A 19684-nucleotide genomic window follows, 5' to 3' on the forward strand; every position below is an offset into this window, starting at 1 on the left:
TTGTTATATTCTGCCCAATTGTCAAGCCTCAACTGTGTGGACTTGATCGGTTGGGTTGCTGTTCAAAATCCAGCAGCTCACCTTTTTTTTGGGCAAGAAAGAGTGTGATCCCATTAAACCTATACTGGCCTCCTTAACACTGGCCTCCAGTCCATTTCAGGATCTGACCTGCAGTTGTGCATTGTGCTAGCTCTTCCTTTTCCTTTGAAGTGTTCTCACCCAAGGATCAATGGATTATAGGGTTTCTTTAATGGTGTAAGAGTTTTACATGAAAAAATAAATTCTGAGGTGATGTGTGATATGGTGACCATTGTCAAATTTTACCGAGGCAAATCTAATCATATAATTGAAGTGATCATTCTCAGCACAGGAAATGACATTGGTTTCTAGCTTATTTTTTTTAATCTAAACTGCCTAATGTGGTTGCAGACACCGAAAATCTGAAGCAACAGTATAACACAATAGTCTGGTTCCTTTCGATGTGGATGAGCTGCAGCTGTACTCTGAGCCCCTTCCCAATGGTCGAACACCTCACCCTATCTCTAAGGGTGAGGACAGCCACCCTTCACAGATTGTTTTCGGGATCTCATTCTTTCATGACCATAGGTGAGGGTAGAGACATAGATCAACTGGTAAATTGAGAGCTTTGCTTTTATGCTCAGCTCTCTCTTCATCACAACTGACTGGTACACTGTCCACATTGCTACAGCCATGGCACGAGTCTGTTTGTTGATCTCCCGCTCCCCTGTCCCGAGATACCTAAACTCCTCTACATGGGCAAAAATTTATCCCTGACTTGTAGTAGGCACTCCAGCCTTTTTCCAGCTGAGGACCTTGGCCTCAGACTAGGAGGTGCCAGTTCTCATTCTTGTCGTTTCACACTCAGCTGCAAACTTCTCCAGTGCCAGCTCGAGGCCACTGCCTGATGAAGCCAAATCAACCAAATCATCTGAGGCAGAGATAAGATTCTGAGACTGTCCAAGAGCCTTAATCTTAATCTTCTTGGCTAAGCCTAGAAATTCTATGCATAAAAATTATGAACAGAATCAGTTGAATTTAGCAGTTACAGTTCCATTATCAATATAACTTTATTGATTATTGATTTACAGAGATGAGGTGTTGCATCATGTGAAGTGTGTCAAATTTGGTGTAATATGATGTGCTCTGGACTTTAGCACCAGACAAGCAGAAAACTTCAGTAAGTAAAAGGACACTGCATTGTTTCCAGCTGTCGAGTCAAACCCTTTTCATAGTTCTGTCAAGAAGGCATCTGGTGTGAGGAGTCTGCCAAATCAAACATGCAGAGCTGCTGTGATGCAGTGATGATCCCTTGTAGCCATGGAGCTGAAAGTAGGTTTTATATTTGTGGCACTAAAGCTCAGAGATTGTTTTGTCAAAATTCAACTGAAGGGTGTCGGAGTTTACATGCCTCAAATACTTAGAATGTGTAACAGACCAGGAAATACTTTCATACTGACAAACCTGTAAAACCACCTGACTCGTCTCTCACTTCTTCAGTTTGATTCAAGAGGTCTAAACATGATGAAGATAATGATTCTGCTTTTTCTCTGTCACACAGCATCTGCAAGTAAGATCATAATTAATTATATAAAATATTTTACGTATGAATTTGCAATATAAGATTGTTCTTAGTAAAAAACAGTAAAATGTGCCAGTGAGCAGTAAAAATTCTCTGGGTTAAACAGGTAGTATCTCGCAATGCGGGTCAGGTGCAGGCAAGCAAGAACATGTTTTAGCAGATAGCAGCAGAACGAAACTGAGCTATTAATAATTATTTAAATTAAATACACTCAATCATTTTAAAAAGGTCTTTTCACCTTAGTTTGTGGCTTCTCTTCTTCTGTGGTGGTTCATTTTCAGATTAAAACAGTTAATCTTTTCTGAAACGATAAGAATAATATAGAATTCCATGTTTTATCATTCATGGTTTTTAGTTTGTCTTTTGAATTTTATTGTAACCACAAAAAAATATTTTGACATATTTACATCATAAAATCTGCAAAGTTATAAATGTTCTAGGTTTTATATCAGATGCACACTGACAAAGTTTTCTAACAACTGAATAAGTTTTTAAATTATTTTTCTAAATTTGTTTTTCAGTTGCTGACACATATTTAATCTCGTATTATTTCCAGTTTACATATTCACAAGTCAAATAGTTCATCTTCTTTTGCAATATTTTTATTGGAAAAATGGCTGTAAAAGAAGTATGTGTTTAGTCCATCTTTAAATCAAACAAGCCTCTATAAAATATGTATGAGAAATTTCACAACACTTATGTGAAGAAAACATACAAGTTTTTGTAAAATGAAATATGTTGTTATTGTTGGCCCAAGAAGCAAAGCATTACCGCCTGTCCAAAACTGATTGATGAGTCTGATACCTGGAGAAAAGAATCTGGAATTATAGGTATAACCAAAGGAACAGAGCGTGTCTGGATGATTGGCCTCAGAATCTTGTCTTTGCTTTTTGGAGACGATGTGGTTAGTTGGTTTCATCGACGATGACCTGCAACTCACACTGGCATGGCTTGCAGTCAAATGTGAAGTAGCTGCGATAAGAAGTGGTACCTCAAAGTCTCAGACCATGGTCTAAATTGCAAAAAGATGTCCACTCAACTAGAACTAGTTACTGCTCAAAGTGAAGGAATTCAAGTGCCTCACTGTCTTTTTTCAAGAATGAAGAGACACTGTCGAATGACAACAGACACGAAGATTTATTGTGGAGAAGAGAGACCTGAGCATGAAAGTGAAGCTATTAATTAACTGGTCGATCTATGGTTCTACTCTCACCCATGGACAGTTCTAGGTATAGTGACCAAAGAATGAGATTCACCAATACAAGCAGTGGAAATGACGTCTCTTGAAAGATTGGTTTGGCTCAGCCTTAGAAATAGAGCTTGGAGTTTGGGAGGGGCTCAGAGTAGAGCTGTTACTCCTCCACATTTTAGTCGGACCGCAGTTTTTTCACCATGTATTATCGAAAATAAATAAGATTAATGTTCTCTTATGTAAGGCTATTTTTTAATTGATCACACTCACAGAGTTGGATCTCTTGTAATTAAGGTTTTTGTAAGAATCTGCTGAATTATACTAAAGGAAACATTTCTGATAATATTATATGTTCTATTTAACTATTTACTAATATGAGATATATTCTTTCCACAGCAAAACACTCACTAAATAGTTTCTTCACTGGATCCTATGAAGACTCAAATATCTCAGAGTTTATGGGTGTTATAGTGATCGATGGCATTCAGACAGTATACTGTGACAGAAACAGCAAGACACTGGAACCAAGACAGGACTGGATGAAGACAATATTTGATAAAAAGGCTCAGATGTTGGAGATGTTCACTCAGCAGTGTTTTGTGAGTCTGCCAAGCTTCTTCAGAACCCAGATTTCTAGTTTGAAGCAGCAGTTCAACCAAAGTGGAGGTGCAGTATTAAATGTTATTCTTTAGATTAAATAGAATAGAATAGAATGGGGGTGGGGGCACAGTTCTGCAGCACTTATACACATGGACAGTATTAACAGAGGGAAAAAATATATATAAAATGTACAAATATACAAGCCGGTTTTTAAAAAAAAGTAATATGTAATAAATAGTGTTTATGTATATACAGTTTGGGTTATTGCACATAGAATTTGGTATTGCATCATTATATTATATATTATATTGCATCATTATAAATCATAAATATACCTCAATAAAGTTGATGTATGTAAAATTATTTTGTTAATCATTAAATTGTTAAATATTTAAAGTCTTAAGTCATCAAACCTTACAACGTCAATATGATTTAAAAACATGACAAAATAATAGACTTGCTGAATTTATATGTGTATTAAAAGAATGTCTTGAATACTATTAACCTTAAATTCTTCGTCTTAGAGTTTATAGTGCAGGATGTCTGTCAGATCAGTCCTGGGTTGACCCAGTTTCCTTTTTCATGTGCCACATAATGTAGAATATTCAGATAGTTCAGTGCAATTTTTGTTTCTCTGTCTTTCTTCAGGTGTCCAGATTTTACAGATAATAAGTGGCTGTGGATGGGATGAAAACACTGGTGAGGTGACAGGTGTGATAAAGTAGGATGGAATGGAGAGGATTTTCTTGAATTTGATGTGAAGACACTGACATGGATTGCACTGAACCCAGAAGCTCTCATTACCAAACAGACCTGGGACACTGACAGGTCTGTACTCAAACACAATGAAAACTTCCTCACTCAGATGTGTCCAACGTGGCTGAAGATGTATGTGGACAGTGGGAACTTCTCCCTGCAGAGAACAGGTAGAATCACATCGTCTTCAAATGCATGTAGTAATGTTCACTTTATGTTGGATTATCTTCATTACAATACAGTTGTTTTTTAAAGAGAAAATGGCAAAACATTTAGGCTGATTTTAAACAGTGGCTTTTGCCTTGGGACTTTTGAGTGGATGCCATTTTTTCTTTGTTATTGTTAAATCATGAAACTGACATTAACTGAAGCAAGAGAGGCCTGCAGTTCTTTAGATGTTGTTCTGGAGTTCTTTTCTTTCATAACCACCTGTCACGGTCTGAGGCTGCAGACCGTGTGGCTTATAAGGACCCAAATGCAGACACTAAAAGAGTAACTAGACCTTTTAACAAAATGTTCACCCTTTATTTTGGGTGCTAAAAAACATGAAAACGTAAACTGGGAAGTTAAACAATCAGAAACCTGGAGTGCAAGGGAGCATGGAGACACAGGGAAGGATTGCAGATGATCTGACGATGAACACAGGGGAAACTCACACAATCTATACACATAGATGACGAGGGTGATGAGGGAAGTGGAAAACACACTGGGATGAATAGACATGACACAGGAGGAAGCAAAACTGAACAAAATGAATATGGGGACACGAGACTGTCAAAATAAAATGGGAAACAAAACTAAGAATTCAGACTAGATGCACGGATTAACACTGGGACCCGGGGGGAGGAACAGACATGGGAACATGGAAACAGAAACGGGAGGCAAAACACAAAGACATGTCTAGGACCCGGGGAGCAAGGGACAAAAGAGGCTTTTAAAGCTTTCCAAACTGATAGATATCACATAGGTAATTCATGATTTAACATGATTTATCTTTTTCCTTCAAAAAATTATTTTTAGGAAGTGCAACTATGGTATGAATTTCAAAATCCTTAGTGGCTTCCTCCTTGAGTTATAAGATTCACAAACTTCAAATCAAATTGTGGAGCATTATCCATTTACAAAGATGTATTAAGTCTTTTTTAAATACATCTTTCTCTGCAGTGGTTCCCACAGTGTCTCTCCTCCAGAAGACTCCCTTCGCTCTAGTCACCTGCCCACGCTACAGGTTTCTATCCTAATACAGCCATGATGTTCTGGAGGAAGGATGGAGTGGAGATCCAAGACCATGTGGAGAAAGGAGAGATTCTCCACACCATGACGGGACCTTCCAGTTAAGTGTTAACATGAACGCTTCATCAGTGCCATCTGAAGACTGGACGAGTTACAGCTGTGTGTTTCAGTTCTCTGGTGTGGAGGACAACATCATCACCAAACTGAATAAATCAACGATCAGGACCAATTGGGGTAAATAAAATTAGCAATGATGAAAGTGAGAAACACGGTGCTCTGATGTTTTGTGCTCTCAGAATAGTAAAAAAATATCATTACCGTTTATTGACTGGAGGAAAAGTTAGTCAGGGGGGATGGCCTAATAAGATACAAAGAAAAAACTGCCACCCTCCCTTAGCTATTATACACTCAGATTTGTGCCATTTTACTGGCTTCATAGATCAAAGAGAGGCAGCACCAAATATGTGGATAACGAACCTGAAATTTACAATTATTTAGCAAAAAGTGCCTTTTACAAATCCCTGGGCAGATGATGGGAGAATGTCACTCTTTTTCCAATTTCACATTACTGTTATATATTATAATTATACAACTATTATTAGCATTTTTACCATATTTAAACATAAACATAAACATACCACATGAAATTATTACCAACAAATACCAACAAATTACCAACCGGATCGCAGCAGATGGCCGCCCCTCCCTGAGCCTGGTTCTGCCGGAGGTTTCTTCTTCCTGTTAAAAGGGAGTTTTTTTCCTTCCCACTGTCGCCAAAGTGCTTGCTCATAGGGGGATCATATGATTGTTGGGTTTTTCTCTGAAGCGCCTTGAGGCGACTTTTGTTGTTATTTGGTGCTATATAAATAAAATTGAATTGAATTGAATTGAATTGAATTGAAATAATAATAAAAAAAAAAGATCTTGATTTTGAGCTTTGTTTTATTTGTCTTCAGATTGTGTATACATTTCAGTTTAGGCTGAAGCTAAAAAAACTCATTTATACTGAACATTTTAAACAACAATACTGTATATTTGAAATAGTTTCCAATTTTCAATCTGTTTTGCATAAATGAGGATAAAAGTTTGCTGATCAATGTTGATTTTTTACAGTCATTGTTAAGCAAGAACATTTAGATTGTCAGTTTGTCAGTGACACAGCTGCCATATAGCCGGTTGTTCTGCTCAGTAAATTAAAAACGTGTGCACCCAATTCTTGCTTCTTAAAGTCAGTAAGATACAATACTGTAGCAACATACCATTCAGGTAAAAAAAACAAAAAACAGTTCAGCTAAATCATTAAAACCCAAATTCCCATAACACTCATACCCATAAGGAGTGAATCTAAACTTTTCACCACACCTGTATGATTGCACATTTGTCAAGAAATTACTGTTCCTGGTAACCAAATTTGCCCAGCAAAATATAAAGATTGTGGAGGGGGCCAACGACTTTGAACATTACCATACATAAAACAAAACTATGATCTCTTTAAGGTCTGCCAATATCAAACATTAAAATAGTTGACAGCAAAGGGCTCCACAATTAAAAAGTTTTTCTAGCAATACAAAGTCCTGTGTCACCCCTAAGGTTCAAACATGTAAAGTGAAACACACACTTGTTTCATAGCACATGAAAGTAAAAACTAACTAACTATTAAATCATGATACATCCTAAGTGCAGAGCCAGCACTGGATAGTTCAGGTGTACTATAATCAAGCGGTAATGACAAGAACTGCTAAGATACCAAGAACATACCCACAGAAACAACAATGCTGTTACCAATATTTTTATCTGTACGATATCAATGGAACTGATAATATGAAATATTAGTCAGATATTGCTTTTTTTTCTAGTATGAATATAAAAAGAAATAAATTAAATAATTACTGAAGTGTATGCAGTGACTTTTAAGATGACTTTATTGACCAAATCATGGTCAAATCATAGCACTGGGTTACTTAAAAAAACCAGCATGAGAACAGATTTTGTTATCACGAACACTTTTCTGCCCACTGTTTCAGCAAATTATTCTTTAAAGCATGAACCCCAGGCAGAGCACTGAGTAACAAGACCCACGAACACCTTTTGAATTACTTCAAAAGTGTACCTTAAGTCCTTTAGATAGTCCAGGTTAAGTGCATAGATGAGTCCAAGCAAAAGTGCAACTGCATTAGGGAAATCACAGACGTCATTGAGGACAATCTGATCCTCAATCACCAGGGCAATGCTTGTTATTGTTGGGCTTGAGCAGATGGTCCGAAGTTGTGTCAGTAATTTTTCTCCAGAAAGTGAAAAATATAACCTTCATACCAATCCCCCCCTGCCCCGAAATATTATTTAGGCTCCAAGTTTCTTCTAAGTTAGCATGAAAGGGCTTTTACAATTTTGTCTTCTTTTAATTCTTTACCAGAAATCTATTGTTCACAATTTAAAAGAAACTAACGGTGTGTTCACACCGGACGCAATAGAAGCGACCAAAAAGCGCCACACGCCCCTAGCTGGTCGCTTGCACATTCGCACCTTGAAGCGCGTTCAAAGCGAACTGGTCACACTTTAAAATATGCAATTTCACGTGCGTGAACCAGAAATGTGGGAGGAAGTAGTGCCAGACGGTATGTTTGCAAGATGGCAGCTGTCGATCTAGCGTTTGAAGAGAGAGTCTCCCTTCTCTATTTACTGTGGAGAGCAGAGCAGCGGCGTAAAGGACGTCCTGACCGTACCTGGGTCCATCAGGTCCTCCACGAGTGTGAGCAGTTTGGTGAGTTTCACCACTTGCTCCAGGAGATGCGTCTGGCTGACGGCCACTTTCAGCGGTACCACCGTCTGTCCCTCGCCCAGTTTGAGGAGCTGCTGTCCCGCGTCGGTCCAAGCATCGCCCGCCCAGACATCACAGACGCACGGACGCCGGCCTGCAATCAAATTTAAATCTTGAAAATATCTTAACCCATTGTTGCGACTTCTATCCACAAATAAAGCCGCTGCCGGCTGAGTTTGTTTCTGTACTGTGACGCGTCTCCAATAAGCCATACTAAGTCCCACTTGTGTTTCACGTATTTATTTAAAACTTAAACAATAAACATTTGCTTTCAATCAAAAACAAATAGCGCATGTATTAACTTACATCGTTTGTGAGCATTTGTATTTGTATTGAATCTTTATTTTAAACATGTTTAAATAAAAACAACAGGGAAAAAAGAGACAAATAAACAAAAGGAAAACAAAGCAACAATATTTATAAGGAACTTACATGTTCAAAAGGGCTAGGAAGAAGCATAAGCTTATTTAATCCCACCCCCTTTCCACTATTTAGTAATTAATAGTCAACACTTTTTCTTCCCTCAGAAATTCAATACAATTACATTACATAATGCATGTAATTTTTATTTATTTAACCCCAGTAATACGTCAAAAGATATACAATTTACAGACATATATGCATACTTGTGCACCCACAACACACATATATACACATCACTGTTGTGAAAATAGTGGGTGAACACCCGATCAGAGCCACCTCCTCCCTGACGAGTACGCCTGTGTCACGTAAATAACACGCGATCACCTGAGGTGCAGGAAAATCTAAACACCTGTAACCACCACAATAAATAAACACAAACATAAACATTCCTTTGGCTCTTACACACTTTTAAAACCCTTTTTGTATTTATCTATTTATTGCAGGACATTAATAATAATGAGAAAGCTACTTAATATATAATATATATATATGTATATATATATATATTATATATATATATATATATATATATATAATATATATATACCTGTATATATTATATACATGTATATATATATTATTAAGTAGCTTCTCATTATTATTAATGTCCTGCAGCTGTGTCAAAGTTTAGCTAAAAACACATTTCAAGGTTCTTTGTTATCAATTGCTGAGCGGCAAGAAAGCCAACACTTACTTCTCTTTGATCAAAGAACACTGGATGACGTCACATTGGCTGCGCCCATCCGTGCTACTATCGTCTAGCGGTTGCTAGGCAAGAGTCATTCGATGTGGGCGGGGCTTGGCAATTAGCAAAGGCAGTGGGCGGGGCCTACAGGACGAGCCTATAAATAGAACTCCAGAACTCCATAATCACCTGCGATTTAGTTCAGAGCGCATTCATGCATCAGAACAGCGAGCAACATTTAAACACATTTAGTTCACAAAGAGCAGACATACCTGCCACAACATCAACCCCCCAGCAATTTGTTTCCACTTCTCACATTCAGAGTCAAAGAAGTAGAAATCCAACCTTCAACATGACAACTCCACACAGTTACTCCTCAGTGGAAACATGGAAGTGCTTAAGCGACTACTTTTTTGGTACAATTGTACCACAGTGGAGATCTCTGCAGTCAAACCCAGAGTACTGCAACTCTAAGCTGCCTTCCACTTTGTTACAGGACATGTTGAAACTTTGCTCCATGTTAGTGGATGCAACAGAGACAACCATGGAGAAGGGAGCTCCGGTGTCCACACAGACAGAGGAGTGTCTTGAGTCAGTGGATGCTGATTCCCATGAGAAAACAGGGGTAAAACCAGCAAAGGAAGACATGGTAACAGAAATATCTGTAGACAACTGTGGTGATAATAAAAAAACAGAAACTCCGGAACTGGAGACAGAGGCCAGTGCAAGTCTTCAGCATGTGGACACACAATCCCAAGCCACAGCAGAACCAAAGAAAAGCTGTATGAAGAAAAAGCCCACAGCTGATACAAAACACTGGGACAAAATAGAAGCTTGTCCCATGAAAAAGCCTGCAATGCCAGCTGCATATGAGTCAGACGTTGATAAATGCAAGGAAACGGAGGCAAAAGGAGGAAAAGACAGCATCCTGAAAGAAATATCTGTAGACAACTGCAGTGATAATGAAAAAACAGATGCTGCAGAACTGAAGACAGAGGCCGGCAAATGTCTTCAGCATGTGGACACACAATCCCAAGCCACAGCAGAACCAAAGAAAAGCTGTATGCCCACAGCTGATACAAAACACTGGGACAAAATAGAAGCTTGTCCCGTGGAAAAGCCTGTGATTCCAGCTGTACATGAGTCAGAAGTTGATTCTTCTTCTGTCATCAGTCTGGCATCTGATGATGTGTCTGCAGAAAAAATGTTTGTTTATGCACTTACTCAGTTGGTAGTTTTCACGGGCCTTAGAGAAAGTCTCCGCTAAACACAAAGACTCCACAAGGATTCCCAACTGTTAATCGTCTGATGGAGAAAATCTGGCCTGAAATTGAGGGAAAACATTTGGATCTATGTCCAAAGAGGCTGCCCAGTATGGCGAAAGCCATTTTCACCAATCTTTGTAAAGTGCATAAGTGCAAGGAAAAACATTTGATTTCAAGTCTGAAGGAAGAGCTTGAGGATGATATTACTGTCCCAACATTCACCAGACATCTGCTGGCATTACCCAAAAGAATACTCACTTTATCTAAAAACCGAGACGAGTACAGAGAACTTGTGGAACGCTTTGCCAGAGATTCTGGTTATGCACGCAATGAGCAATACAAATGAAGCAGGGAAATTGCCTCTAGGGGCTGATGAAGCCATTAAACAGAGGCTTGCCCAAAAAGTCTGGGATAAAATTGTGTCCCAAAAGCTTAAAATCTCCTTGGAGGACATTGAAGAGGTCAGCGTGGCAGTATATAATGAACTCAAGGAAAAGTGGAAATATCCAAACACTGTCATGCAGTTAATGAAAATTGGCCACCGAAATGTTGACAAGAGATTGTCAAAAGTTTCATAAGAAATGCACCATTGAAGAGACCAAATATCTTCTCTAGGATGTTTTCATGTGTACGCTAAAGTTTAGCTGACACATGGTGGCGTTACAAAGAAGATTACTCACTTTATTTAAAAGCCCAGAAGAGTAACAAGAACTTGTGGAACTGTTCACTAAAGACCACATGAAATTATTACCAACAAATACCAACAAATTACCAACCGGTCGCAGCAGATGGCCGCCCCTCCCTGAGCCTGGTTCTGCCGGAGGTTTCTTCCTATTAAAAGGGAGTTTTTCCTTCCCACTGTCGCCAAAGTGCTTGCTCATAGGGGGTCATATGATTGTTGGGTTTTTCTCTGAAGCGCCTTGAGGCGACTTTTGTTGTTATTTGGCGGTATATAAATAACATTGAATTGAATTGAATTGAATTGAAATAATAAAAAATTTTAAAAAAGATCTTGATTTTGAGCTTTGTTTTATTTGTCTTCAGATTGTGTATACATTTTCAGTTTAGGCTGAAGCTAAAACTCATTTATACTGAACATTTTTAAACAACATAACTGTATATTTGAAATAATTCCAATTTTCAATCTGTTTGCATAAATGAGGAATAAAAGTTTCTGATCAATGTTGATTTTTTACAGTCATTGTTAAGCAAGAACATTTAGATTGTCAGTTGTCAGTGACACAGCTGCCATATAGCCGTTTGTTCTCCTCAGTAAATTAAAAACGTGTGCACCCAATTCTTGCTTCTTAAAGTCATTAAAGATACAATACTGTACAACCATACCATTCAGGTAAAAAAAACAAAAAAACAGTTCAGCTAAATCATTAAACCCAAATTCCCATAACACTCATACCCATAAGGAGTGAATCTAAACTTTTCACCACACCTGTATGATTGCACATTTGTCAGAAATTACTGTTCCTGGTAACCAAATTTGCCCAGCAAAATATAAAGATATGTGTCAGGATGAGGGAAACGCCTGCAGCAGCCGCTGTTTTGGGCCCATCCTTTAAGGAACTGCTATCTTGTCCTGTCTACAGTTTTATTTTGTGAGATGGTTTATAATTGTTCTGCCCAAGTAGTCGGGCTTTCGTGATCCCCTGCCCGTGCGTTTTGATGGTGTTTACAGCGATGTTTGACTTGTTTCAGTCGCCACAGAACTATTCTACATCCTCTTTGGAGTGCGCTGGGATCAAATATCACAACAACTACATTTGGCTCAGGCAGCAGTTCACCTGTGGGGGTGCAAATTACTAGGATTGTATACTTTTTTTTCTGTTTAATACTTTTTTGTGTATTTTGTTTGACTGCGTGTGGTGTTAAGTGCCCTTGTAGGTTTTTGTGACTTTTAATGGTTTTTTTATTTGTTTGTTTGTTTGTTTTGGTTTTTAATAGTAGCCCGGATAGATTTGAAAGGCGTTTTCATGTGTGAAAACGCTCCGCGTCCACAGTAGCGTTTCAGTCGTTTTCACAGAGTTGTGCGTCCACATTGAAACAGCCGAAAACGCTACGTTCCAGTACTGCTCATATGTGAAACCCAAAATGATTTGACCTGCCTCATTTCTGTCTGCCGCTTATTTACTTTCCGGCTCTTTGAAACGTCGCAGCAAAATGTTGAGGAAAAGCACCAAGTTTTTTAAATGGAATAACAATGAGGTTACAGTTGTTGCTGCAAGTAACACAAAAGTACAAAGTTGCAAAAGCGAGTGAAAGTTAAAGAATTTGAAGAAAAGCTATCTGGAGCATGTACAGACTGATATTAATCTTTAATAGGCTGTCAAAATTGGAGAGCAAACAAAACAACTGCTGTATAATGCCCTCCGCTATCTTAGGCTACGTTCACACTGCAGGTCTTAATGCTCAATTCCGATTTTTTGATCAAATCCAATTTTTTTTGTCTGCTTGTTCACACTACAATAAAATGCGACAGCAAACGCTCTCTAGTGTGAACGCTCGATGCGGCCCGCATGCGCAAAAGAAGATGTCATACACAACGCGCTCTGTTTAGACCCAAAGCAAACAATATTGTTTTGACTGATGGCCCTTAATAGAAAGACTTCGGACTTTACGTTTCCCAAATTTTGCTTTAGTTATTTTGTTATTTACATAATAATGTAGATAACCTAATAATGATCCTTATTGCTGTTTTAGAGAGGAGCGGGCTTCAAAGGATAGTTGCAGATTTCTGTCAGAATCTGCAGATTAGCAGTACAATAAAATGTTCACGTTGTCGTCCCAACAGTTTCACTAACATCTACACGGATGGCCAGGAAGCGTTCACGATGTCTTCTCGGGCGCTTCCCCGGCGCTGATAATTGGCGTCTGTCTTGTGTCAGTGGACGTAAAAGACGGATTTAATGCGACATGACCGTTCAAACAGCAGTCGCTTTCTAAAACATCAGATATGTATTGGATTCAGTACCACATACGAAAGTGACCCAGATCGGATTTGAAAATATCGGATTTGTGCCGTTCACACTGTCATACCATGATCGGATATGGGTGGCATAGGGTCAAAAAAATCGGATTTGATGCGCTTTGCCTGCAGTGTGAACGTAGCCTTAGTTTTATTGATCACATGACTGCATCATGTTTCATCGTTTTAGAAAGTCTCCATTTTCGCTGTCCACACTGCCACGGAAAGCATCCTTTTGAAATGTATGTGTTTTCAAAACGCTGTGTTTTCCATCTGTGAAAACGCCATCTCAGTGTGGATGGGAGGCCAAAACGGAGAGAAAAATTAGTGTGGACGTAGCCTTAGGCTTTGTCCACACATCCACATGTACCCGGGTATTTTTGAAGACCCATTTTTGCACCTTTCGTCCACACGTAAACGGCGTTTTTGGTCACTGAAAACTGAGATTTTTAAAACTCCTGCCAGGGTGGAGATTTTCGAAAACTCCGTTCCTCCAGACAAGCGCAGCGTCAAATGTGTGCGCCTTTTTTGACGTCACACTGTGCACTGCGTTATTGTTTCGGTGAAATGGGATGCCAATGTTCACATTTTGGACAGAGAGGACAGATGGTTTGAAAGAGGAGTGAAAGAAGCCATTTACGTTCACTGTGAGCGAACATCTTTGAACAGAGGGTGGTTTACGACACCAAACTGTCTGCCATCTATAATCCAGGTTTGAGTTCCTTCCCCAGACGCCTTAATGCCCACTCACATCCTGGGCCATCTGACCTCAGGAAATTGCAATGATAAGGTGGTGCCAGGTTTCACAATGAGCTCACCTGAAACCTGCGGATTGGGACCCACACCCGTTTGCACACCGTGATTAGAGGATCATCAGGGGGTCCTTTTGTCCCTCTTTGGGGGGATACTCCAACTGGGTTTAAATCTGGGACTCTCCGCCATTTGACCTTAGACTGAAGAAGCTTCTAGGATGAGAGGTGAAACGTCTTCAAGCAGCTTAAAGACGTCCAGATTGCTTTCTTTGCAAGCTCCTTTGACTACGATGACCTGGAGTTACTGAGAACCTTCACAGACAAATATGGCATATACATTTTTTATACAAGTCCACAATCATATACATACATCTGCATTAATGATGGCAATCTTTTTAACCCGTTGGGTTATTTTTTGGTTCTGGGATCCTCATGTAGGACTAGAGATGGCACAATACCACTTTTTATGTCCGATACCGATATTATAAATTTGGATATCGGCAGATACCGATATGAATCCAATATAGTGTGTTTTATAATCAATAAAACTGTTTTTTTTAATATCTTGCTGCATTTTGTATGGGTCCAAAACTCAAGTTTAAAAAAAAACACTAATGCTATTCTGTTATACCTGTAAGCAAAAAATACACTGCACCCAAAATATTCCATAGTTCAGCAAAACTGATGAATCTAATAAACTTAAACCTACTCCATCCTCCCTATTCTGGTATTTAAAAGAGTAAGCAACCTAACTAATAGGGTTGCAAACTCCCAGCAAAAAATAAATAAAAAAGGGAACCACCCCCCACCTCATGATGCTTAATCGACGTAATCAACTTTAATTTGATGCAGTGTGAAAAAAATGCACAGAAATCAATTATTTTTCTACAATATTTAAATAGATTCAACATCTTTCTTCAACAGAACTGCAGAATGCAAAGATGGTACCTTCCCAAAGGAAAAAGTACTATAGCTTACAAGGGTATATTAGACTTAACAGTTACTATATACAGTAATGGTCTTCTATACTTTTTACATCAGATAAAAATTTTGGGTGTAATATTCAGATAATTAGTTATTAAAAGCCAGACATTTTTAAAAGAGAATAAGAAAGAAAGTATATCTTTGTGCCCCCTTTTCCCTGTTCATGCCCTATCGGCCCCCTGGTTAAACTTTGCTAGATCCGCCCCTGCACAGTTACCAGCCGTCAGCTACGTAGAAAAAGATCCTGGTGTAGAAAGTAATATTAAATAAATTCTAACAACAGATTATCAAGCTTAAACATGCTGCTGTTGTTCAGCCGCTTGTTTCCTCTTTCTGGCACAAACAAACAAGAGAGATGGACTCGCGACAGAAAAGCCGATCAGCTGATCATTGATCAGTTTCATGATTGAAGTAGCAGCAGGAGAGGGAGGGGGAGAGAAGAGGCAGTCGCTCCCTATATCGGTTGTTAAGCTTAACGCTTGGAATGCTTTACAACATTCAGAGATGAACTTACACACTTGCTTTACTTGTCTCTGGGATCACTTTCTTGGAGATGAAATGCCGGTTTGGTGGCGAGGCTCCAAATGCTCAACCAGACCACCGACAGGTCCCGCACGCCACAGCCACTCTATCACTTGATGCATACTGCTCCGACGTGCTACGGTTATGAGCCGAGTTACGCCAGGTCGCAAGTTTTGTGAGGTGCTTTTTTGATATTTAATGGATCGGATTACATTTTTTATTTCTCTCCGATATCCGATCCAGTAATTGAGGTCAGTATCGGACCGTCCATCTCTAGTTAGGACCTATGAAACACATCGTGCAGACTCTTGGATGTTAGAAGACAACTGATACTGCTCATGAATAAGACTAAAGGTAGGAAGGTGTCCTTTATAACTAAACCTTAAGTTTTATATCATAGTTTATAATATAGCTCGTGTATTTCAGTAATAGCTTCTTTATTTCAGTATAGTGGTGTGCGACTCTTACCAGTTTGTCCTTGAAAAATCCACACGAGTCCAGATTTCCGAGGACATGGCACGTGGAGTCTGATACTCCTATAAGTTATCCAAGTCATCCAATTCTTTTGTAAAGGAAAAACAAACATTCATGTCTCCGGTAAGTTATCTCAGGGACAACTGTTTAATTCATAGCAGCTTCTGCAGTAACCATGGTAACCACGGACACTGAGCGGATGGTCCGATGCAGGTCAGACTTTGGGAAGTTATCCTTCAAGTTTCTTAAAAAAAAGGCTCCTCAGCTGTGCGGCTGTTTGTCAGAATATGTTTTATATGAGCAGCGTGTGATGCTCACTTCACTGAATGAAGAGCAAACAGTTAGTTGCATTGTTACGAGAACATGCGCGTATTAATTTCATGATTTATTAAATGTATAAATGTTAATATAGCTACATGCAAAGAAATCAAACGGTGTCCATAAATTATGTTTAATTTTTACATTTTTTGAGTTAATCTGAAATCATACAGTTAATCTGTATGATTTCAGATGAACTCAAATAGATTTTTACAGTTTTGTTAGATTTCCGTTATACACGCAGACAGATTGCAGTCAGTGGAATTGAAAAGAGTTCAAATGATATTTTGTATCTGCAAAACAATACATTTATTTGATTATTTTTAGTCTAGCACTGAAATTTAGAATTCAGCAATACACAGAGCTCAGCTTTATTTGGAAGGTTATTACATTTGCAGTGGATTTCTTTGTTCGTTGGATTAGGTTCACTTCTCCTGTCCCGTCATTATGTTAATGTCAGTCAGCTGTTTCCCCACTTGTTCCCACTTCCCCATATCACCTCCTGTATACAATCCAATACAATACAATTTTATTTATATAGCACATTTAAAAAAACACAGGTATGCCAAAGTGCTTCACAGAACGAGTTAGAGCAATAAAAATACAAAACAAACAAAATACAAATAAAATACTAACAGGCGGGTGACATAACTAACCAATAATACACCAGGCGTAGTAGGCACAACCCAAAAGGCTGAAGGGTTAAAACATTATAAATATTAATAAAGCGAAAAAGATAACTTACAGTACACCAAAAATGCGGGCTCTAGGAGGCGGGGCAAGGCTAAACAAATAAGTTTTTAATCGAGATTTAAAAGATTGAATTGAATCAGACGCCCGAATAGCTAGAGGGAGGTTATTCCAGAGGTAGGGTGTGACAGCAGCGAATGCGCGGTCACCTCTGGTCTTGAGCCGAGATCTAGGTCGCACCAGGAGCATTTGGCCTGCTGATCTAAGCGCTCTCCCAGGGGTATAAAAGCTGAGGAGATCCGTAAGATAGCTGGGCGCAGTGCTATTTATGATTTTAAAAGTGAGCAATAAGATTTTAAAATCAATACAAAGTTTAATAGGGAGCCAGTGCAGGTCGGAAAGAACTGGAGTAATAGACTCAAACCTGCCAGTTCCAGTTAAAAGACGCGCAGCCGCATTTTGAACGAGCTGCAGTTTGTGAACAACGGCAGAATGGAGACCAGTGTAAAGGGAATTACAGTAATCTAATCTTGATGTAACAAAGGCATGGATAAGTTTCTCCAGGTCTTACGTGGTAAGTAGGGCTTGGCCTTAGAGATTAGACGTAGTTGATTGAAACTCGATTTAACTACAGAGACACGTGTTTGTCCAACTTGAAGGAACTGTCCAAGACAACACCCAGGTTCCTCACAGTGTCATAAAGGGAGTCAGCAAAGGGCCCAAAAATACCAATTAGTTCAGCCCGAGAGAAGGGAGTATCAAAGATTACAATTTCAGTCTTCTTATCATTTAGAATGAGGGAATTGCTCAGTAGCCAGATTTTAACTTCATTCATACAATCGGAGAAATGTTGCAACGACAACATGACATCCTCAGCTAGTTCAAAATAGATTTGAATGTCATCCGCATAAAAGTGGAAATATTGTATTTATCAAAGATTCGGCCCAAGGGTAACAAGTATAAAGAGAACAGCATGGGACCCAGCACAGACCCCTGGGGGACACCAGAGGTAACAGGGGCAATGGAGGAGGCGTAGGTACCCATGGTGACAGAAAAGGACCTGTGTGTATTTTTTTCATACACTTGATTAATGAAAACATTCTTGGCAAATGCTTTCGCTTTCGTCCGCCGTATGTATTTAAGTCGGTGGTTTTCTGTATGTCTGTCATGGTCCTGAGTCTGACGACTCTGTGTTTTGTGTGTATTTATTATTCTATGTTCTTTGTTTATTCTGTTATATCTTTTGTTAAGGTTTCCATTTGTTAGGGTTTTGTTCTGTGCCTGCCTGCTCCCACTTCTCCGTGTTCGTTAGCGCTTCAGGTTTGTTTTCTTAGTTTTTTCCAGTTTAGGTTTTGTTTAGTTTCCTCCACTCCTCTGCCGTTTCTGTTTGTACCTCCACCTTCTCTAAAAAACTCCCCTGCATCTCAGCTGCCTGCATCTTGGGTCCTCATTAAATTCCACACGGCTCATCCCACGAGCCCTGCCAATGTCATTGACAGGTCGTCTGTTATGCCCACCACAATTGTCACCGTTGTCACAGTTCTCATAGTTTTTTCATAGTTTTCATTTTTGGTTCAGCCCTCAACCCAAATAAAGGCTCGTTTTTTGCTGAAACCTGCAACTCCTCTGTCATCATCTGCTTTTGGGTCCTGTATCAAAAAAGCACAGGCACACCCTGCCGTGACAGAACGATCTGACGCAAGATGGACCCAGTGGATGCTGTTCGTGAGGAGGGTGTCACCGTCTCTGGAACCTGTGAGCATACATCTCTGGCACCTCGGATGTGTGGACAAAGCTGGTGGGAGTAAACACCATGGAGGTGATTCTTCACGGCAATCCCAAACTGCTGGAGATCCCGTCGGCTTCGGCGCTGATCTGCTATCTGGTCCGAGCCAAGGAGACGATCCAAGCCAGTGGACTGCACGCCTGCCGTTTCTGCTTCGTCCCCACCAGCAGTCCCCGCGCTTGCTGGTTCGGCTTCGTCTCAGTTACGAATCCGTCGCCAGCACCTCCACTATTCGTGGCTCTCATGCTGCCGTGACATTCAGCGTGCCTGACGCCTGCCAAGCCAATGCTATGCACCTGGCAGAGTGTGTGTAGCCAAGCCACTGGGGGCTTTTCTGCCATGGCCTCACCGACGACGTCACCGCTTTGTATGCAGTTCGCCACCACAGGCCTCCCCACAACTATTTGATCATGGGCTATTGTGTTGCCGACCTCCGGGTCGTCCTCTGGAGCTTCATTGAAACTTCATTGATTATCATTCTTTTGATTTTTGGGCCATGTGCTTTTTGTATTGGATTGTCTTGGACTAAAGTGCTGTTAACATGTAAGCAGGACAGAATAAATAGAAAAGTCTGTTTTCCAAAAGACGCCTGCACATGTAAACAGGGCC

At 39.6% G+C, this 19684-nt stretch overlaps 1 protein-coding gene and 1 pseudogene across 1 annotated transcript; both read left to right on the forward strand.

Moving 5' to 3' along the window:
- Positions 1 to 1504: 1504 nt before the first annotated feature.
- LOC120743593 lies at positions 1505 to 5623 on the forward strand (annotated as a pseudogene).
- A 3854-nt stretch (positions 5624 to 9477) lies between these two features.
- LOC120743592 lies at positions 9478 to 10574 on the forward strand. The gene is made up of 2 exons (XM_040047240.1): positions 9478 to 9593; positions 9816 to 10574. Exons 1-2 carry the CDS (start codon positions 9522 to 9524, stop codon positions 10572 to 10574), a joined length of 831 nt encoding a protein of 276 aa, XP_039903174.1. The 5' UTR covers positions 9478 to 9521.
- Positions 10575 to 19684: the final 9110 nt, after the last annotated feature.

The sequence above is a fragment of the Simochromis diagramma genome, unplaced genomic scaffold (genome assembly GCF_900408965.1).
Source record: "Simochromis diagramma unplaced genomic scaffold, fSimDia1.1 OVJJ01000209.1, whole genome shotgun sequence".
NCBI classification, from domain to species: Eukaryota; Metazoa; Chordata; class Actinopteri; order Cichliformes; family Cichlidae; genus Simochromis; species Simochromis diagramma.

What these genes read in the sequence shown, in the direction of transcription:
- LOC120743592 (XM_040047240.1), top strand. Translation starts at nt 9,522, where the DNA reads ATGCATCAGAACAGCGAGCAACATTTAAACACATTTAGTTCACAAAGA. An exon ending in ACATACCTGCCACAACATCA is followed by an intron (nt 9,594 to 9,815) that starts ACCCCCCAGCAA and finishes GACATGTTGAAA; the next exon opens with CTTTGCTCCATGTTAGTGGA.